The 23,301-nt window shown below is 36.8% G+C and overlaps 1 protein-coding gene across 1 annotated transcript in view; it reads right to left on the bottom strand.

Moving 5' to 3' along the window:
- Positions 1 to 23,301, bottom strand: part of PTPRM (protein tyrosine phosphatase receptor type M) — a 777,217-nt gene that overhangs the window by 292,798 nt on the left and 461,118 nt on the right. The window contains 1 exon segment of the mRNA XM_080821527.1: positions 11,745 to 12,053. Within this exon segment, the coding sequence (XP_080677653.1) occupies positions 11,745 to 12,053 (309 nt within the window).

Here is a 23,301-nt window from a genome sequence, read left to right as displayed (position 1 = left end):
ACACCTTTTGACTAGTTTTCAGATAAATCTAATTGACATAAGGAAAGGTGGAAATTTACTTGCCAATTTTCTATAAAATAACATTTAATGTTATTTTAAAAATATCATTTATCTTGTTTTCATTTAAATTCAGTTTTTGCATTGCATCATATCACACAAAATTTAGTGTATTAGTGTGTCTATTCTATTTAAAAACTAGTATATCTGGAGGAGTCAAGATGGCGGAGAAGTAGCAGGCTGAGACGACATCGGGTAGCAGGAGATCAGCTAGATAGCTTATCTAACCATTGTGAACACCTATAAATCCAACGGGAAATCGAAGAGAAGAAGAGCAACAATCCCAGAAACAGAAAATCGATCACTTTCTGAAAGGTAGGACCTGCGGAGAAGTGAATCCAAAGCGACGGGAAGATAGACCCCGGGGGGAGGGGCCGGCACCCGGCAAGCGGCGGAGCGACGGAGCACAAAATCGGGACTTTTAAAAGTCGGCTCCACTGGGAGACATCGCTCCAGAGGCTAAACTGGGGGGAAACCCAGGCGGGGTCAGCATAACCCCAGGACCCGCGGGGTCACAGAAGGACTGGGGGTGTCTGAGTGCCGCAGAGCTCGCAGGTATTAGAGCGGGGAAGCCGGCTATAGCGACAAAGCCGAGGAGTGAGCTCTAAGCCCGGGGTTACCTTGTGCCGGTCGCAGGCTGGGTGGGCTCGGAGCGCGGCCGGAGGCCACGGAGACAAAAGCGACCCGGCGCTTTTCTCCAGCTCCAACAATTGACTGCTTTCCTCGAGGCGCGACCGCAAGCCAGGGAGGCGGGGCTATTGGGCGCTTTGCTCTGAGAGCGCACTGAGGAGCGGAACCCCAAGCTCTCGGCTCCTCCGGGCCGAGAGATTGGGAGGCCGCCATCTTCATTCCCGTCCTCCGGAACTCTACGGAAAGCGCTCAGGGAACAAAAGCTCCCGAAAGCGAACCCGAGCGGATTACTTAGCCCGGCCCCTGGCAAGGGCGGTGCAATTCCGCCTGCGGCAAAGACACTTGAGAATCACTACAACAGGCCCCTCCCCCAGAAGATCAACAAGAAACCATCCAAAACCAACTTCAGTCACCAAGAACAGCGGAATTCCACAGCAGGAGAAAGCAAATCCTACCTGGACAAAATGACAAGGCGGAAAAACTCACCTCAAAAAAAAGAACAAGAGGCCGTACCGAAGGCTGGAGACCTAATCAATACAGACATAGGTAGCATGACAGATCTAGAGTTCAGAATGACAATTCTCAAGGTTCTAGCCGGGCTCGAAAAAGGCATAGAAGATATTAGAGAAACCCTCTCCGGAGAGATAAAAGCCCTTTCTGGAGAAATAAAAGAACTAAAATCTAACCAAGTTGAAATCAAAAAAGCTATTCATGAGGTGCAATCAAAAATGGAAGCTCTCACTGCCAGGATAAATGAGGCAGAAGAAAGAATTAGTGACATAGAAGACCAAATGACAGAGAATAAAGAAGCTGAGCAAAAGAGAGACAAACAACTACTGGAACACGAGGAGAGGATTCGAGAGATAAGTGACACCATAAGACGACATAACATTAGAATAATTGGGATTCCAGAAGAAGAAGAAAGAGAGAGGGGAGCAGAAGGTATATTGGAGACAATTATTGGAGAGAATTTCCCTAATATGGCAAAGGGAACAAACATCAAAATCCAGGAGATGCTAAGAACGCCCCTCAAAATCAATAAAAATAGGTCCACACCTCGTCACCTGATAGTAAAATTTACAAGTCTTAGCGACAAAGAGAAAATCCTGAAAGCAGCCCGGGAAAAGAAGTCTGTAACATACAAGGGTAAAAACATTAGATTGGCAGCGGACCTATCCACAGAGACCTGGCAGGCCAGAAAGAACTGGCATGATATATTCAGAGCACTAAACGAGAAAAACATGCAGCCAAGAATACTATATCCGGCTAGGCTATCATTGAAAATAGAAGGAGAGATAAAGAGCTTCCAGGACAAACAAAAGCTGAAAGAATTTGCAAACACCAAACCAGCTCTACAGGAAATATTGAAAGGGGTCCTCTAAGCAAAGAGAGACCCTAAAAGTAGTAGATCAGAAAGAAACAGAAACAATATACAGTAACAATCATCTTACAGGCAATACAATGGCACTAAATTCATATCTCTCAATAGTTACCCTGAATGTTAATGGGCTAAATGCCCCAATCAAAAGACACAGGGTATCAGAATGGATAAAAAAACAAAACCCATCCATATGCTGCCTACAAGAAACTCATTTTAGACCCGAAGACACCTCCAGATTTAAAGTGAGGGGGTGGAAAACAATGTACCATGCTAATGGACATCAGAAGAAAGCTGGGGTGGCAATCCTTATATCAGATCAATTAGATTTTAAGCCAAAGACTATAATAAGAGATGAGGAAGGACACTATATCATACTCAAAGGGTCTGTCCAACAAGAAGATCTAACAATCTTAAATATCTATGCCCCTAACATGGGAGCAGCCAACTATATAAACCAATTAATAACAAAATCAAAGAAATACATCGACAGTAATACAATAATAGCAGGGGACTTTAACACTCCCCTCACTGAAATGGACAGATCATCTAAGCAAAAGATCAACAAGGAAATAAAGGCCTTAAATGACACACTGGACCAGATGGACATCACAGATATATTCAGAACATTCCATCCCAAAGCAACAGAATATACATTCTTCTCTAGTGCACATGGAACATTCTCCAGAATAGACCACATCCTGGGTCATAAATCAGGTCTCAATCGGTACCAAAAGATCGAGATCATTCCCTGCATATTTTCAGACCACAATGCTCTGAAGCTCGAACTCAATCACAAGAGGAAATTTGGAAAGAACGCAAATACATGGAGACTAAACAGCATCCTTCTAAAAAATGAATGGGTCAACCAGGAAATTAAAGAAGAATTGAAAAAATTCATGGAAACAAATGATAATGAAAACACAACAGTTCAAAATCTGTGGGACACAACAAAGGCAGTCCTGAGAGGAAAATATATAGCAGTGCAAGCCTTTCTCAAGAAACAAGAAAGGTCTCAAATACACAACCTAACCCTACACCTAAAGGAGCTGGAGAGAGAACAACAAAGAAAGCCTAAACCCAGCAGGAGAAGAGAAATCATAAAGATCAGAGCAGAAATCAATGAAATAGAAACTAAAAAAACAATAGAACAAATCAACAAAACTAGGAGCTGGTTCTTTGAAAGAATTAATAAGATTGATAAGCCCCTGGCCAGACTTATCAAAAAGAAAAGAGAAAGGACGCAAATAAATAAAATCATGAATGAAAGAGGAGAGATCACAACCAACACCAAAGAAATACAAACAATTATAAGAACATACTACGAGCAACTCTATGGCAACAAATTTGACAACCTGGAAGAAATGGATACATTTCTAGAGATGTATAAACTACCACAACTGAACCAGGAAGAAATAGATAACCTGAACAGACCCATAACCAGTAAGGAGATTGAAACAGTCATCAAAAATCTCCAAACAAACAAAAGTCCAGGACCAGACGGCTTCCCAGGGGAATTCTACCAAACATTTAAAGAAGAATTAATTCCTATTCTCCTGAAACTGTTCCAAAAAATAGAAATGGAAGGAAAACTTCCAAACTCATTCTATGAGGCCAGCATCACCTTGATCCCAAAACCAGACAAGGATCCCACCAAAAAAGAGAATTACAGACCAATATCCTTGATGAACACAGATGCGAAAATTCTCACCAAAATACTGGCCAATAGGATCCAACAGTACATTAAAAGGATTATTCACCACGACCAAGTGGGATTTATTCCAGGGCTGCAAGGTTGGTTCAACATCCGCAAATCCATCAATGTGATACAATACATTAATAAAAGAAAGAGTAAGAACCATATGATACTCTCAATAGATGCTGAAAAAGCGTTTGACAAAGTGCAGCATCCCTTCCTGATTAAAACTCTTCAAAGTGTAGGGATAGAAGGCACATACCTCAACATTATCAAAGCCATCTATGAAAAACCCACCGCAAATATCATTCTCAATGGAGAAAAACTGAAAGCTTTTCCGCTAAGGTCAGGAACACGGCAGGGATGTCCGTTATCACCACTGCTGTTCAATATAGTACTAGAAGTCCTAGCCTCAGCAATCAGACAACAAAAAGAAATTAAAGGCATCCAAATCGGCAAAGAAGAAGTCAAACTATCACTCTTTGCAGATGATATGATACTATATGTGGAAAACCCAAAAGGCTCCACTCCAAAACTGCTAGAACTTATACAGGAATTCAGTAAAGTGTCAGGATATAAAGTCAATGCACAGAAATCAGTCGCATTTCTTTACACTAACAACAAGACAGAAGAAAGAGAAATTGAGGAGTCAGTCCCATTTACAATCGTACCCAAAACCATAAGATACCTAGGAATAAATCTAACCAAAGAGGTAAAGAATCTATACTCAGAAAACTATAAAGTACTCATGAAAGAAATTGAGGAAGACACAAAGAAATGGAAAAATATTCCATGCTCATGGATTGGAAGAACAAATATTGTGAAAATGTCTATTTTACCTAAAGCAATCTACACATTTAATGCAATCCCTATCAAAATCCCATCCATTTTTTTTAAAGAAATAGAACAAATAATCCTAAAATTTATATGGAACCAGAAAAGACCTCGAATAGCCAAAGGAATATTGAAAAAGAAAGCCAAAGTCGGTGGTATCACAATTCCAGACTTCAAGCTCTATTTCAAAGCTGTCATCATCAAGACAGTATGGTACTGGCACAAAAACAGACATATAGACCAATGGAACAGAATAGAGAGCCCAGAAATAGACCCTCAACTCTATGGTCAACTAATCTTCGACAAAGCAGGAAAGAATATCCAATGGAAAAAAGACAGCCTCTTCAACAAATGGTGCTGGGAAAATTGGACAGCCACATGCAGAAAAATGAAATTGGACTATTTCCTTACACCACACACGAAAATAGACTCAAAGTGGATGAAGGACCTCAATGTGCGAAAGGAATCTATCAAAATCCTTGAGGACAATGCAGGCAGCAACCTCTTTGACCTCCACCGCAGCAACTTCTTCCTAGGAACATCGCCAAAGGCGACAGAAGCAAGGGCAAAAATGAACTATTGGGATTTCATCAAGATCAAAAGCTTTTGCACAGCAAAGGAAACAGTTAACAAAACCAAAAGACAACTGACAGAATGGGAGAAGATATTTGCAAACGACATATCAGATAAAGGGCTCGTATCCAAAATCTATAAAGAGCTTATCAAACTCAATACCCAAAGAACAAATAATCCAGTCAAGAAATGGGCAGAGGACATGAACAGACATTTCTGCAAGGAAGACATCCAGATGGCCAACAGACACATGAAAAAATGCTCCACATCACTCGGCATCAGGGAAATACAAATCAAAACCACAATGAGATACCACCTCACACCAGTCAGAATGGCTAAAATTAACAAGTCAAGAAATGACAGATGCTGGCGAGGATGCGGAGAGAGGGGAACCCTCCTACACTGTTGGTGGGAATGCAAGCTGGTGCAACCACTCTGGAAAACAGTGTGGAGGTTCCTCAAAAAACTGAAAATAGAGCTACCCTACGACCCAGCAATTGCACTCCTGGGTATATATCCTAAAGATACAAACGTGGTGCTCCGAAGGGGCACGTGCACCCGAATGTTTATAGCAGCAATGTCCACAATAGCCAAACTGTGGAAAGCGCCTAGATGTCCATCAACAGATGAATGGATAAAGAAGATGTGGTATATATACACAATGGAATACTATGCAGCCATCAAAAGACATGAAATCTTGCCATTTGCGACGACGTGGATGGAACTAGAGGGTATCATGCTTAGCGAAATAAGTCAATCGGAGAAATATAACTATCATATGATCTCTTTGATATGAGGAAGTGGAGATGCAAGGTGGGGGGGTTTGGGGGGAGGTAGGAAAAGAAAAAATGAAAAGATGGGATTGGGAGGGAGACAAACCATAAAAGACTCAATCTCAAGAAACAGACTGAGGGTTGCGGGGGGGAAGGGGGATGGGAGAGGGTGGTGGGGAAATGGACATTGGGGAGGGTATGTGCTATGATGAGTGCTGTGAAATGTGTAAACCAGACGATTCACAGACCTGTACCCCTGGGGATAAAAATACATTATATGTTTATTAAAATAAAAAAAATTAAAAAAAAAAAAGAGGGAAAAAAAAAAAAACTAGTATATCTGTCGTACTTATACATATATTTGAAGGTACATGATCAAATTTTTTGGTGACTCTATGGGTAATCATAAAGTGGTGAGAGAGGACTCACACTTCTCAAAACTTACTGCGAAGCTACAGTATCAAGACTGTGTGGTATTGACATAAAGATAAACATACAAATTAGTGGAGCAGAATTGAGAGTACAACCTACATTTGCAGTCAATCGATTTTCATTAAGGGCCCAGGAAAATTTAAAGGGAAGATAATACAAATGGTGCTGAGACAACTGGATATTCATATGTGAAAAAATGAAGCTGGATTCTTACCTCACACCATATGAAGAGGGTATATAAAAATTGATTAAGGGCTCAACATAAGAGCTAAAACTACAAAATTCTTAGTATAAAACATAGATGTGAATATTCATGACCTGGAATTAGGCAATAGTTTCTTGGACATGACACCAAGAGCAAAAGCAACAAAAAATATAGAGATAAACTGTACATCATCAAAATGAAAAGCTTTGTGCTTCAAAGGGCACTATCAAGAAAGTGAAAAGACACCACAGAATGGGAGAAAAGTTTAACAAATCATGTATCTCGCAAGAGGTTTATATCTTAAATACATAAATTACTAAAAACCAATAAGAAAACAAATAATCCAATTAAAAACGGGCAAAGGGTCTGTATAAACAGTTCTCCAAAAAAGATATACCAATGGCCTATAAGCACATGGAAAGATGCTCGACATCACCACCTAGCAGAAAAATGCCAATCAAAACCACAACAAGAGAGCCCTTCGCACCACCGAAATGGCCATAGTCCGAAGGCAGATAATAAGTATTGGTGAGATGTGGAGAAATTGAAATCCTCATACACTGATGGAGGGAATACAAAAATCCTACATTTTCAAAGGAGGATTTCAAAGGATCTCCTTTGAAAATGGTCTAGCAGCTCTTCAAATAGATGCACATTGTGAGTTTCACTCCTAGGTACATACCTATGAGAACTGAAAACATATACTACTCAAAAAATTCTACACAAATATTAATATAAAATTATACATGAATATTAATATATTAATATTAAAGCATTTTCATAATAGCCTCAAAGTATAAATAACCCAAACGTTCATCAATTCATGAATGGGTAAATACATCTCAATAAAGTTAGAAAAGGGGGTTGGAGAAGTTTTAGATTATGGGAGGATATGAATAGTCCTTTAAGGGTAGGTAAGATCTCCACAGATTGGAAAGAGTGCCTAGAATTGCAAAAGGACACTCACAGGTAGTCCACATTTTTTTAGTTGAGGGGGTACAGAGGTAGATGTAGGATTTTATAGTTATTTTAAATAGAGCTCAGTATAGCTTAGCAGAAAAAAAAATACTGATTCTGGATTGCAGGCCTGGGTTCTCATTTGAGACTTCTCAGTAATTAAACGATGTAGTTTGGGCAATTCACTGAACCTCTTGGGTCTCAGGTGCCTCATGTTTAAAATGGAGAAGTTGGACTAAGTTCGTCTTTACTATCCAAACTCTAAATATCATACAAATATTCTCTCTTGTGATACCTTTAACATTAGTAAAAAGACAATTTTTCCCACACACTTTTTCATGAAGTAAACAATATTCAATAGAAATAGTATACCACAGTAAAACTCACAATGTTCAATGTATTGTAGCCTTTTATAATAGTAGATACATAAAGTGACCTCATCATTCTTTTCTCTTCAAACTTGGTATTGACAATTATTCTATTTTTGTCTTTTTTTCTCTTTCTCTTTTTCAAGTCTTTGTTATTGTTGTTGTTGTTGTTAGGAAATATAATTTGAAATAAAAGGTTTTCTAATTAACTGGATGCCAGTGTGCAATGAAAATAATAGGTTTTTATTTAGAAATTATGCACGCCCCAACTTCTGGGAATAACAAGACAATTTAAACAAACAAAAAGATTAGTTATTCTGATCTCAAGTTTCGACAGAACTTAACAGAACTCCTAGCTCATGTCCTTTCTCAATCTGAAACCCAAAAGGGGTAAGGGGGTCCATGCATGTGGGTTCATGAATAAGACATACTTGCTCATCTCTAGAAATGACTACATCTTCCCCTGTTGTTGATTAAAACATTACTGTTGATTAAAACACGAATGAGGTGATTATCAACAAACTTTATTGTTTTATCTAAGGACTAACAGAATACTTTTGAGTGTTTTGATACCTACTCAGTATGATGCCTAATGTTACAGAGGAATAGAATGATTTTCTCTCTAGTTTATAGGTAAGAGACAAAAAATTGTATATAACAGAGAGAGATATCAAGGAAGGGTCATAAGGAATTGCTTTGAATCATTATAGCAATAATAATGACCACTTATTAAAGTGTCCCTCCCACCCCTGTCACCTACAAAGAATTATCTATGTAAATTGCCTCTAACTCTAATACGGTTGAGAACTGTTACTATTCTCACTTCTCAAATGAGGAAATTAAAGCCCAGAGATTTAAAGATTCTTATCAGGTGCAAAGGAGGTCAGAAGGATGAGAGTGCTACAGGCTGTAAGAATTGGAGGGAGCTTTTTGAAGGACCTAAAGGCTGACGAGCCCTTTGAAGGGCAGCAGAGGAGATGGAAGTGAGAGGCAGCCAGGTGGAGGGCAGGAAGCCCAGGAGAGCAGACCTTGAGGAAGAGCCTGGAATGGAAGAAGCGTGACCTATGGCACCGATGGCTGGGTGACATCTTTGCAGAATGAGCTGCCCTGGAGGAAAAGTCACTAGTTCTAGAGAAGGAGCCAGGAATACAGAAAACCTCGAAAGTCAAGATTTAAATTAAGTCATTGAGAGCTCCGTGGAGAGAGTGACATGATGCAGATGTATTTTATTTTATTGTTAAATTTTGTTTAAATTCAAGTATAACTAACTGAGAATGTTATATTAGTTTTAGGGGAACAATGCAATGATTCAACAATTCTATATACATTTCTCAGTGCTCATCAGGGTAAGTGTACTTTTAATTCCATTTATCTGTTTCACCCATCCTTCCACCCACCTCCCCTCTGGGGACCAACCAGTTTGCTCTCTGTATTTAAGAGACTCTTTTATGGTTTGTCTCTTTCTTCCTTTGTACATTTTTTTTTTAATTCTACATATGAATGATATCATATGATGTTTGTTTTTAATTTTGCATTACATCCTCTATATCCATCCATGCCATGTGGCAAGCTTTCATTCCATTTTACAACTGAATAACATTCCATACATCATCCATCTATACGTGGACACTTGGGTTGGTTCCATATCTTGATTATTATAAAAAATGCTGCATTAAAAATAGGGGTGCGTATGTCTTTTTGAATAGTGTTTTCATTTTTTTTGGGCAAATACCCAGTCTTGAAATTACTGGATTGTATGGTATTTCTATTTTTAAGTTTTTCCAGGAACCTCCATACTGTTTTCCACAGGGGCTGCACCAATTTACATTCCCACCAACAGTGCATGAGGGTTCCTTTTTCTCTACATCCTTGCCAACACCTGTTATTTCTTGTGTTTTTTATTTTAGCCATTCTTAGTTTAATTTGCATTTCCCTGATAATTAGTGATGTTGAGCATCTTTTCATGTGTCTGTTGGCCACCTGTATATCTTCTTTGGAAAAATGTCTATTCAGGTTTTCTGCCCATTTAATTGGATTATTCGTTTTCTTGGTACTGAGTTGTACAAATTATTTAAGTTGTAGAAGTTATTTATATATTTTGAATATTAACCCCTTATCAGATATATCATTTACAAATACCTCCTTCCATTCAGTAGGTTGACTTTTTGGTTTTTTGACTGTTTTCTTTGTTGTACAGAAGCTTTTTATTTTGATGTAGTCCCAAAAGTTTAATTTTGCTTTTATTTCCCTTGCTAGAGGAGACTTACCTAGAAAAATGCTGCCGTAACTGACGTCGAAGAGAGAGGACTCGAGTAAATAAAATCATAAATGAAGGAGGAGAAACAACAATTGACACCACAGAGATGCAATTGTATTTTAAAGATTAGTTTTGTGGGTGAGTAGGCAACATTAGAATGGGATAAAACTGGAACCACCAAGGAAGGCTAGAAATTTCAGCATGAAATAATGAGGATCTGGATATAGTAGTGGAAAAGGAGAGAAAAGCACACTCTAATATTTTAGGAGTAGAAATAGCAGGAGTTAGAACCAAAGGGAAGCACAGAAATGCAGGGGTAGGGAGGTAGGGAAGAGTCAGAGGTGACCCACTGACAACGTTGGTACTTTCTTTTCACTTTTCAGAGAGATAAGGAAGAACTGGAAGAAACAGAGACAGGGCTTCTAGCCTCAGCCTGATGGGGTGATTTGTAGCAAAGTCACATTCCTTACAAAAATAATGGCAGTAAGACAACTATTTGAGAGCGACCAGCACAGGTAGGTTGTGGAGCTATAGAAAAGAGAAGAGAAATTTGTAGGGTCAGCTCCTCATTTATCCTGGCTGTTTCCATGTTTTCCTTCCACAGCAATATGCTGGGTGTTGTATAGGTAATAAACACGCAAAAATACTTCATTAACTCTTTAAATGGTACAATAGAGTATTGTTGTAAATTAATGTATGTTATATTCAATAATCAAGGTTCATGGCATAATCAGCTGCATAAGAAAAAAAAAAGTGTAATATCTCTTTTTCCCAGGAATAAGTAAGTACATTCATCGGATGGGTTTCTCAAGTTCTTTGTCACTTCCTCTGACGCCTGGCAAATAAATTGTAGGTCAAATATATGGTACACTACCGCTGCACTTTATGTGCCAAATGTAAATGTTATTGTACATGGGAGTCCCCTGTACAATCAATGTAAAACTCATATATCCTTGCTATGGGATTCAATGTATAATTTGACTATTTTAAATTATTTCAGAGGTTTATGGCAATTGTGTATTTGCTTTTTTCGATGAGTTGCTGGTGACATGCATTGTCTATTTGTTAAATCCTTGTTTACTGAGGTAATATCCAATTACAATATTGTTCCTATGGGAAAGTATGATCTATTACATGGCCACCAACCTAATGAGGTAATTTCTCAGCACTGTGCTGAAAAGCAAGGGCAGCCTCTATTTTGTGCTGAATTTTTATCTGAACAATGAAGTATGTTTCAGAATACCATTTCAATATATTTAAATAAGCATTTCATATAAATAATACCCCAGCAGCAACTCTTAAGTCCAACATGATTATAAAACTTGAACGAAGAACTATTTAGAGCAATGTAGCATAATTATACATAGGAAGGTAACTATATGACTCATAAGGAATTAAACCTCTACATCTTTCTTCCTTTACCTTTTCAAAGCCATGCTTATGTTCCCAGAAGCACATTTATATTATTCAACCGAGTAACTAGTTCCTTCATTTTCCTTTTAGAGACCTCAATTGAAAATAAATAAAAGCTGCTTTTCTGAGGCATGTGTATTTCATACAAACATATCATTGAAAAGTACTCACAATCTTCATCTGTCTGTACTATGAGTTCTTGACTTTCCTTCCGTCCCTCAGGATTCATGAGGATGAGTTTCACACTGACATTGGTATACGGTGAAAGGTTAGTGATTGTATGTTGAGGGTGTGAATTATCTGTGTCCCAGCTTACTTCTTCTCGCACTTGCTCCTGTCCTCCGACTTGGTAACAGTAGTGGACTGTGAGATTATAACTATGGCAGCGAGTGACATTATATCCAAATGGCTCCCAGCGGATAGTGATTTGTCGAGATTTGACTTCTACCACTTCCAGTTTTCTTGGGCCACGCATGGGATCTAATATAGAAAAGAAAGGGAGAACAAGAAAACATAAGAGAAATGAATTGTAAGAGTTCTGGTGAAGCCCAAATGTCAGATAGTCCTCCTTATTCCCAGTATCTGGTCTTCTCTTCTTCCATGATTAATGAAATCCCTAAAGCTTAGCTGGGCATAGCACCGCCCAGAATTAAGACTAAAATTTTTAGTGTCTTCTGAAGTGAGATATGGCCATATGCCTACATTCTGGTGAATGGCACACGAGATGAGATCAAGAACCGTTTCTGGGAGGTATCTGTAAGAAGAAAGGCTCACCATCTTTTTTTTCCCATCTTCCTACCCATTAGGTAGATTGAAGATATGATGTTTTTTGCTCATGAGGCCATGATGGACCAGGAAGCAGTTAAACATTAACCATTCAAAGCAATGATGAGGAAGGATCCAGAGTTCCTGATAACTGCTGAATTACTGTAATATCCTGGAACTGTCTACTTCCAAAACTTTCATTAGAGAGAAATACAGTGCTTTTATTTAAAGCTCTTTTCCTCTGAGGCTCTGATAACATGAAACCAATCTTAATGCTCATTGATAAATATATTTTATCTTTTAAAATTAATTTATAATTATGTAATTGGAAAACGTAAGAGAAAAGCTTGAGAATTCAGCATGAAATAATATAATGATTAGAGAACATAAACTTCTAAGCAGGACTCCAGGCCTTTTGTGACTTTTGATTTGTATAGAATTTCATGCAATTACTGCTCTTTCCTATCCCTGACAATGTCTTAGTATTATTCTTGAGCCCAAGCTCCAGATACAGAGTTTCAAGCTTAGAAACCTAAATGGCATGCAGGGAATATAAGAATTTTAAATGGTTTAAAAGAAAGAATATATACACAGACTGCTTAAATGTCTTTATGAAATGATGATGAAAATACAGTAATATATACATAACATTTACTGAGCACTTATTATGTGCTACACACTTTTCTAAGAAGTTTACCTTTTATGGGTTTGGAGAATCTGATCTTAAATGTTCTGTTTTGGGATATCCATAAATATACTTACTCCATATAGTCTGATTTTTTGCTTTCCTTATTTGTGGTCATCAGACACGAATGCAAAGAGATCTATAATTGGTAAGGGAAAGTCAGCATGAAAACTTGAGAAAATAATAGCTACCATTTACTGTATGTGCATTTGTTATGTGTAACTTGCTTTATATGTAGTCTCTATTCCTCAAAACAATCCTGAGAACCAACTATTATTCATCCCAATACATAGATAAAAAAATTGCAGCCAAGGTTGGTTCGAGAACTTGACTCCAGGCTTGATTGTGGCTATGAATTCATACCTGTCTGACAATGAGACATGCTGCTTTAACTCACTACTGCAATGTCTCTACCAAAGTAAAAGAAAATCAGATAAAAAGAAATTGGAATATTCAATATACCCCAAACTTCTAAAACATGACCAAAGAATGTAAAATATAGTAAAGATTGCATGTATTTAATCTTGGAACACAGGTGTTGTGAAGACTCTTCTCTTTCTCATGCTATAGAAGAGGGATCTATGCCATGTTCCCAATTCAGCTTTGGCAGACATCCCTCCCTATACTTTGTGGCTACTGGAAATTTATCTGGACTGTTACTGAAGTTTATTTCTTGATTTCCATCTGTGCATAAATTCCTGGTTTGCTCTTAAGACCTAGGGAGAACCTAGAACTACTCCCTTTCCTGTGACCTCCAACAAATGAACACATTTCAACTGAAATAATGCTTTGGTTTTTTATATGCAAGATGGGATTTATCTGCCAGATATCTGCTCAAACCATAAAATGAGGTTAATAATGATCATTCATGCTACTCCATCCTGTAATAACTCTAGGAACCAAGGACGAGTAAGACAAAGGCTCCCCCAGGGAATCTTGAGTGGAATTACCCTGGAATGTTCCTTACTACTATATCAATTTTTTATATTTAAATTACTAGTGTAAGGGAAATATCACAAATAAGTTATTTAGAAATAACTTGAAAGTGTTTTTTCAAGTCTAGTGACTTTGTACAATGTAAAGGAAATGTCTAATTTTATATAATGCTTCATTAGTTGAATGTTTACAAAAACTTTTAATAAGCTCCAGATCCCTTATACATAAGCAGATTAACATGCATCTCTTTGCCGGCTTCCTTATTAATCACAGGTATCCATTAGAAGTGTTCTAATGCATTTTCCCAAGGTTTTCATTAATCTTACTTACTAATAAAATGACTAAATATTTCAGATATTAGTTTAAACAATGCTGTTCTACCTTAATTTCCATAGAAACCTACTTTCTACTGCACAAATAAGCCTGCATCAATTCAGCACTTCTTAGTCAAGGAAATACAGACATGAAAGAAATTCCACAATTAAAAACCCAAGAGTTCTATCTGATTACTGCTCAAGTTTTCTTGACATGCATGCTAGTTTCCTCTCTGTTAATATCTCTAAAAATTCCATTATGGTAAAATTGTTTCAAACTTTACATAAATTTGCCAAGTAAAATAGTTAAGGATAGCACAAAACAACCACATCTGTGATCAAGTTTCCAGAGTCCTTACTGTCAAGAGTGGTAACTAGCAGACTAGAGATAGCTGCTGTATGAAGTCTAAAGCTTACACAAAAAGAGGTTTGTGTTCACTGACTTGCATCTTCAAGATCCTGGCTAACCAAAACAAAACTATCTTATAGAGCTGTTACAAATAGAATATCTGTACTTATGTTCTTTGTGGGCCTTAACCTAGGGTATAGTGCTGTTGTGTCTCCTATTATGGCCATATCAAAATGGCAGGATCAAATCATATCAACAGGGGGCAGGGATGAATGCCACTTTGACCATCATTCTATCCCAATCATTCTATGACTTCTTCCACTGGTCGAAAGCTTAAGACAGAAGCTGAATCAATACCATGACGCAGGCAACACAGTCCACCTTAGATGGAGACCTGTCATTTCTCTTGGGCCAGAAGGGAAGAGTTAGGTAAGCGTGATGGGAAAATGAGGTCTGATAACATAACTGGATGCTATGCATTAACCCGTACCTGTGATAACACGCTGTTTTGAAGGTAGTGTTGGTAGGCAAAGTCCAATGACTCAGGGAAACTGAAAATCCTTCCAACTCATCCCAAGCAAATTGCCTGATTTCATTGTCTTTTTTTACATCTCTTCTGCTATTCTTCAAATTGAGCTCTGATCCAGAAATGGTTTATAATGGTTACATCTTAAGTTAGTGTTTTGTAATACCTTTATCTTCAATGTTTCTGCTGGAACCATTTCTGTTAGCATGCCGCTAAGTGTGAATGAGGCATTCTGTAGGGACATTTACTCTAGTGAGTTCTACTGATGATCACTGCAGACTTTGAAGGGCACTGTTGTAGAAATATATCACACTGGAAGCAATAAATCGCAACTTCATAACCAGAAATGTGTAATTTCAGTCGGCTAATTACAACTCATACTGCATTTCTAGGAGCAGAATGCGAGCACGGTCAACAAAATTTGGAATATATTACTACCATTAGATGCACACAAAATAAATCTCTTAGGGTTAGCTAACAGGGCAATTAATTATATTCACAGGACCACTCATTGTCGGATATCTGCTTCTTTCTCCTCAGAATCCTAGAGATGCTACTGAGGACATGAGTCGCTTCCAAGGCCGTTTGTCTTCACATTCATACCCTCGGCCCCCACTGGAATGGGTCTCATGACAGGCCCCACTGGCATGAATCATGAGGCCAGCCGGCCAGGTCTGGGCCTATGGGCTCATGATAAGAGACTAGAACGGCCTCCCTGAGGAGCGCAATGGCTTGTCTCGCCTGCAGCTTAGTCAGGGAGTTCTTAACGCTTCCCGGGCTGGTGGCAGCATTTTTCATTCTGTTCTCTTTCTGCCAGTTGCAGCCAGGTTTCCTGCAGAGCAGTCTGACAGTCACAGTCCTGACCTGAGGGACCAGCAAGCCCGGTTCTAGCCTCCAGCACTTCTGCATCCTATTTAATCAGTGATCCTGGCTTCTTCTACACTCAGTCCTGTTTTCCCATGAATAAGGGCAGAAACTGACTGGTAGGATCAATTTCCATCGCAGGTTCAATTCACAGCTCATTTCTTTGGAACTCGGCTCTTTACTTCTATTACTACTATGGTGCTTTTTCAGAAACTCAATTTCAGAACCTGTGAGAGATATCTGGGTATAATTTTAGGACCCTGCCATTGATCATCAAAAACACAGATCACAACCAATGCTCCTGCTAACAGGTTTCTCTTTCCTCCCTCTTCACAAACTATCCAGAGGTCTATTACAATAAAAGGAATCACAACCAGAATGGCCTGGTGGGCCCCCTTTGGCACCTTTAGCCACCCTATTTCTGCCTCATCAGTCACACAAAAGGAGACAAATAAAATCGCAACAGCTTTCTCTACTCATCAGTTAAATCAAAGCAATACCTGATTAATTAATATTATGTTGGCTTACCAATCATTCGATACTAAGGAGCAAGGATTCCAGGCACGTGGCACTGTTTTCAAGTGACACAGCTATCATTTTTGGACTAGACAGTATTTCCCAGAGTTTAAAAAGTGCCCTTCGTCAATGAGGCTGAAAATTTAATTTATAAAATTGTAAAATTTAATTTATGCTACCCTACAGCCATGTATATATCTGGGATGTAAATTGAATAAAGTAAAAGTTGCCATAAGAATTATGTGAATTTGAATAGTCTCTTCCACCAAAATATTTTTTCACAGGTATTGTATGAATTGTTTTGGATTGTATCATAATTAAAATCAAGAAATCTACTTGAAAGCAGTCTAGTTTTCTTAACTATTTCACACAATCCTATATAAAAGGATATTTTCTTCCTAAATAAAAAAAATTTTTTCAGAAATAGTACTATTAAAGAGATGAGAAGACAGGCCTATTGAATAAATTTGAATGGGAGTATAGCAATGGCAAACCTCACACAAAAATCAAACAATCTGCTTTCTTTCTTGGTTTAGGATGGACATACTCTTCATAATGTCCCTTGTGTCTTCCAAGTGTGGGTTTGAACTTGGCCTAACTGATAAAGGTATGTTACCTACTAACCCATGTTGTTAGAAAATGGACTATCCACTTATATTGATTGTTTTAATTTTCATCACGGAACAAAGCTGGAGCTGCTATTCACATTTTAGGGAAAATGTAAAGGGTTCTTACATAATAAAATTACTAGGATACACACGAAGGTGAGAACACAGGCCCTCCAGGAAGGAGGCTAAAGCTGTACAAAGTGCAAATAGGAGTAAACCACTCATAGACTGGGAGGGAGAATTCTCTTGCGGTATCAAGTGAACTGAAAGAGTAGAGGGGACAAATGCTTTGTTTAGGTTTTGGTTCGGTTTTTACAAAAAAAAAAAAATAAAGTATATATAATATATATATACACACTACATATATGTATTTATATAGAGATATATATCTCAGGTCTTTGCTTAATCATCTAATGTGCATGTTTTTAGGATAATTTCTCCAAATGTTTCAGAATAATATAATTTTGTAAAGCTTTATTTATTTATTTATTTATTTGAGAAAGAGAGAGAGAGAACATAGTGGGAGGGATAGAGGGAGAGAATCTCAAGCAGACTGAGCATGGAGACCAATGTTGGGTTCGATCTCATGTCCTTAAGATCATGACCTAAGCCAAAGTGTTGGATGCTTAACCAACTCTGCCACCCAGGCACCCCCAGGATAATATTTTTTAAGCAATTTTTTTTTTTTAGCTTTATGTTCTTAAGTAAAATTTGTTGAAAGGTGAGTGGAAAAAAAGAAGCAGTGAATATTTTACTGTTGACAACTTTTGAAGTAAAGAAATGTAGGCATTGACAAAGTATTCAATGGCAATGACATCTGTCATATTTTATTCTGCCTGAATTGGTTAACTGCACAAAATAAGGCTAGGAGTCACACAATGGTTGAAAGATGTTATTCTGGTAAACATAAAATGTTCTTTTTGTTGGTGTTAATTTAAGGTCTTTGAAATTCTTTTAAGGCCTTTGAAATTTTAACTAATAAAACCTTTGAAACACATTGAAAAGTACCAAATAAAGCAATCACCTGTGTCCCTACTAATATCAAATGTTAACATTTTGTGTTTTGCTTCAGACCAGTTTTTATTAAAGAAATAAAATATTACTGATTATTAATTCTTTCCACTTTCCTGCAAGCAATTCCAAGGTTATTATATTTCATTCCCAGACATGTTTTTATATTTTTATTACCTATATCTGTGATGCTTATAATTTTACATAAATGCTACCATTCTTTGCAACTTGAGAATTCATTCAATATTGTTCAAATTGAAAAATATAAATCTAGTTATCATTTTAATGGGTGCACAGAATTCCATTAAGCAAATGAACCACAGTTTACTTATACTTTCCTTCATTGAGGGACAGATAGGTTGAGTCTACCTTTTCTCTATTTCAACCAGTGTACAAGGAGCATCGCTGTTTATATATCCCTTAGCCAGTTTTCCTTGGGTGAACATAAAGTGTGGGACTGTTGGCCTGTAGAGTTTGCATGTCTTCAAGTGTACTAGATAATGTCAAATTGCTCTCCAAAAGGAAAGCAACATTCAGATGGTCCTTTCCCCCAGTGAGATTCTATTTCAAGACTGTAAATCTAAAACCTGCTCCTGAGGAGTGATCTTGAATTATTGGTACTGGTTCCAATAAAATGTAAATAAGCAAAGTCTAATCTAAGACCATTTCATGAACTGTATCATTTATTTGACATAATCTTTGAAATGGAAATTTATTATGTACAGAACTATTTTTCTTCGGCTACAGTGTTTGACAAGTGTTTATGTAAGGAATCTCTCCCAATTACCATTCACTATATCATATTATGTGTATGTGTAAAAATAAAAAATTCAAATTCACCAAATAGAGAATTAGATAAATTGATAAATTGATGGATAATACATTCCTAAAATTATCATTGTTTTCTGATTACATCAAAATGGCATATCACTTATTATGAAGTACTCTCCTACTTCAATAGAACTATATCCAGCTTAAGATATAAATATACCTTCTATATTTATGTATTTTTTAATATATATTACATTTTATATTACATACTTACATACACACACACACAAATATGTATATGTACATATATATTTTTTATTGCATAGACCATGATGTATCTCCAGTGGCACCTTACATCATGTTCCTTGCTTAAAATAAAATAAAATGATAGGATTACAGACCTCAGCTTTGCAATCTAAACACTAATCCTTGGGCCCAGAGCAGCATAGGGAAGCTAAACATCTAGCTCTAGGTTAATCTCAGGTCCTTGGAAGTAGCTAAAACATCCATAGTCAATAGTGATAGTCAATAGTGGGATCTCTTGGATCCCAAGAGACACAAACACGAATCTCTAAACAAAATCATCCTTAAATTAGATCTCCTGTTTTCAGAGATTAAGACAAGCTAAATACGAGCTCATTAGCAGAAATCACCAAAAAAAAAAAAACACCCCAAGAAACATACATATTCACCAGTAAGAATCAGCAGAAATAGGAAACAACAGATTTAGACTCCCAAGATTGTCAGATGAAGAATATAAATTTTGAGTCACACTTTCAAATTTAAAACTGTAATCACCAAAACGGGCATGCCATTACAAAGAATAGCCAGTTGGATTTTAAAAGCAACTAAGTATTACTTTAATAAATAACAAATTAAAATATCACAAAAACTCAAAGGATGGATAAAACAACAAGATTAGACATGGCTTAAGAGAAAATTGATGAACTAGAAGATAGATCCGAGGAAATTAACTAGAATGCAGTGCAGAGAATTGGAAACTGGAAAGTGGTAGAAAAATAGGAAAGAGAGAGGCAGAACGGAATTTGAAGGTCTAACTTGTTTCTAGTGGGTATTCCAGGAGTAGAACAGAGAGAATAGAGAAGAGGCAAGCTATCCAAAGATAGAATGTCTGAGAAATTTCCAGAGCCAACAAAAGACATCAGTTAAAATATAAAGAACATATAACATATACAAAAAGAAGGTAAATGAAATGAAGTCCAAAATTAGTGTAGTTAAATACAGATACTCAAATCAAAGAGAAATCTTACAAGTATCTGGAGAGAAAAGATATCACTTATAAAGTCATAGCAATTAGAATGACAGAAGTTTTCTCAACATTATCCATGGAAAGAAGAAAATGGGAACAAAACAACAAAAGTGCTGAGAGAAAACATGTCAACTTATAATTGTACACTAGCAAAACAGTCTTTCAATAGATAAAGGTAAAATAAAGATGATTTCAAAGAATCAAAATCAAGTGAGTTTACTACCAATAATCTACATTAAGGGATAAACTTCAGAAAGAAATAAAACTGATGTTCGAAGGAAGGTCTGACATGCTAAGGGACATGAGATGAGCAAAAAAATATCTAAATCTATATACATAAAATAATAATAATGTCCAATTTGAGAGGTTTTAGAAAATAGCATGGAATTTAACTACTGACAATAAAGAATAATATAAGTAGGGAAGACAATGCTCAGAGTCAGAATAGTACAAGACGCTTACATCATTGGAAAGAGATTTAAGATATTAAGTATAGACTTTTTAAAGTCTGCACGGCAAATTTTCTATGGTAACCACTATAAAAATAGCAGTAGAGTGATATTTTGCAACCGTAAGGAATAGTAATTCTTAAAAACCTAATACAAAGGGGAAAAAACCCAAGTCAATACTAATATAAGTAATTCTAATTGTTGGTAGAAACATGTCCAAATATATTACAAATCATAATAAATGTAAATGGAACCTTGTCAATTAAAGATCCAGAAAATTACACTCAATGTAAAATCAGTATCTTGCTATATGTTGTTATAAGAAATAAATGTAAGTCATATGTATATGGAAATTTGAAAGTAAAAGAATATAAAAAAGGTTATTAGAAAATATTAACCATATGAAACAGAATAGTTGCATTAAGGGACATAGAGAATCATCACATAGTAATAGAAGTTTCAGTTCATCAAAAAGATAAGAAGATACAACAATTATAAATTCTTATGCACCCAATAAGATAGCTTTAGAATACATAAAGTAATTGATAGCTTAATATAAAACCAAACAAGGATAACGTGTGTGAGCAACATATCTCATTCATGCATCGATGAATCAGTTGTGAACAAAATATTCAAATCCATATATATATACACACACACATGCATATCTATCTATCTATATATACATACATACATACATACATGTATATATATAAAACTGACAATACTGCATGACCAAGTTAGATTAATTAGGATGGTTTAACATAAAAAGTCTATAAATGTAATTCATCACATTAACAAATTAAAGACAAACCATATGATAGTTTTAATAAATGCAGAAAGTGTATTTGTTAAAATGTCCATTCATAAGAGGATACATTTTTGGCAAATCAAGAACATGAAATCTCACACACCTAATCAGCAAACATTGTTCTGCATGAGAACACATTACAGAGCAGCACAAGGATGCAAGCTACTTTCCTGGTGGTTCTAGACTGTACGGTAGGAAATAAAAGATCTAAAATTTAAAAAGGAAAAAAAAAAAACTCTAATTATATACAACATACATGTTGACACCCGCACAGGCTCTACAAATTCCAAGAAGCAGCAAGTGTTCAGCAAGGTGGCTAAATATAAATTACTGTTAAAATCCTCTGTATAGAAATACATTAGTAACAAACTGGGGCACCTGGTGGCTCAGTGGGTTAAAGCCTCAGCCTTCAGCTCAGGTCATGATCTCAGGGTCCTGGAATCGAGCCCCGCATCGGGCTCTCTGCTCAGCGGGAGCCTGCTTCCTCCTCTCTCTCTCTCTCTCTGCCTGCCTCTCTGCCTACTTGTGATCTCTGTCAAATAAATAAATAAAATCTTAAAAAAAAAAAGGAAAAGAAATACATCATAACAAACTGGAATACCAATTTAAAAAAAAGGTAAGACTTAGAACAAGACCAAGATATACAGGTCACTCAGGAACAAATCTTACAAATGAACAATAATAAAATTTAAAAATGTACTGACAATCATTGATGAGAATCAAAAGAACGGCAGATCTATATCTTGGTCATGAATAGGAAGACTCAGTATTGTAAAGCTACCTGTCCTCCCTAAAGTAATCACTGGAATCAGTGCAAGTTCAATCAAAATCTAATTAGAGTTTTGAGAAACTTTATGAGTTGATTCTAAAATATATACAGAGCCAACGCCCCCAAATATAGCCATAACACCCCTGACCAAGAATGGAGTAGAGAAACCTGTCCAATCAGATATCAAGAGTTATTTACAAGCTACCAGGACGAAACAGCGATATTGTTCAAAGAACAGGCATGGAGTTGCCTAGAATACTAATATATGGTAGAGCTGGAAATTCTTATTCTGACTGCTGGAGTAAAGACAATTAGTCCTGGAGAACTTGTGTATCCACATTGGGAAAAAAAAAAATGAAAGAGGAAAAAAAAAGCATCACGTGTCAATGAAAAGCTTGGTTACTTATATTATGTTCAAATCAAGAACGTATGTTTATTAAAGTCTACCATTACAAAAGCTAAGATATAAGCTTATTCTTGGAGGAAAAAAAAAAGGAAACCAATGAAATACACTTAGGACAAAAGATATAAATAGGCATTTCACAGAAAAGTAAAAAAGGCATGCCACCAGGCAGAAGATCTTGGCAACCATTTAACAAAGGAGAGATATCCAGGACACACACAGAATGCCCACGGATCACAGGAAAAAGATGACAACGAAAAAGAGAAACAAGTGAAAACTAAAAACATGAGTTTCACAGAAGAGGAAAAAAACAGACCATAAACATAAAAATATGCTCAAGCTTCACATTAACCTGAGAAATGCCAAATAAGTAAGGTTGTAGCAGGGCTCCCTTTTATACCAACCAGATAGGAGAGACGGAAAAGTCTGGTCATACTAACAATCAGCAGGATGTAGGTCAAGGGCAGGTGTCACACACATCCCACTAATGAGGGCGTGAGCTGGTATAGCTACCATGGATGAACACTTAGCATCATCTTGTAAGGTAGACATTCAAATACTCTATAACCTAGCAATTCTCTTCCTAGGTTTGCATCCTAGAATGGAACTTCTAAACTTCTCTGCTAAGAACAATCTGGAACATTTTTAAATATCAGGCTTCCTAGGCCTTTCCCCAGAGAT

This window comes from Martes martes (assembly GCF_963455335.1).
Source record: "Martes martes genome assembly, chromosome: 13".
Taxonomy (NCBI): domain Eukaryota; kingdom Metazoa; phylum Chordata; class Mammalia; order Carnivora; family Mustelidae; genus Martes; species Martes martes.
The sequence above is the reverse complement of the archived record's forward strand: the minus strand, read 5'-3'. Positions and strand labels throughout refer to the sequence as shown.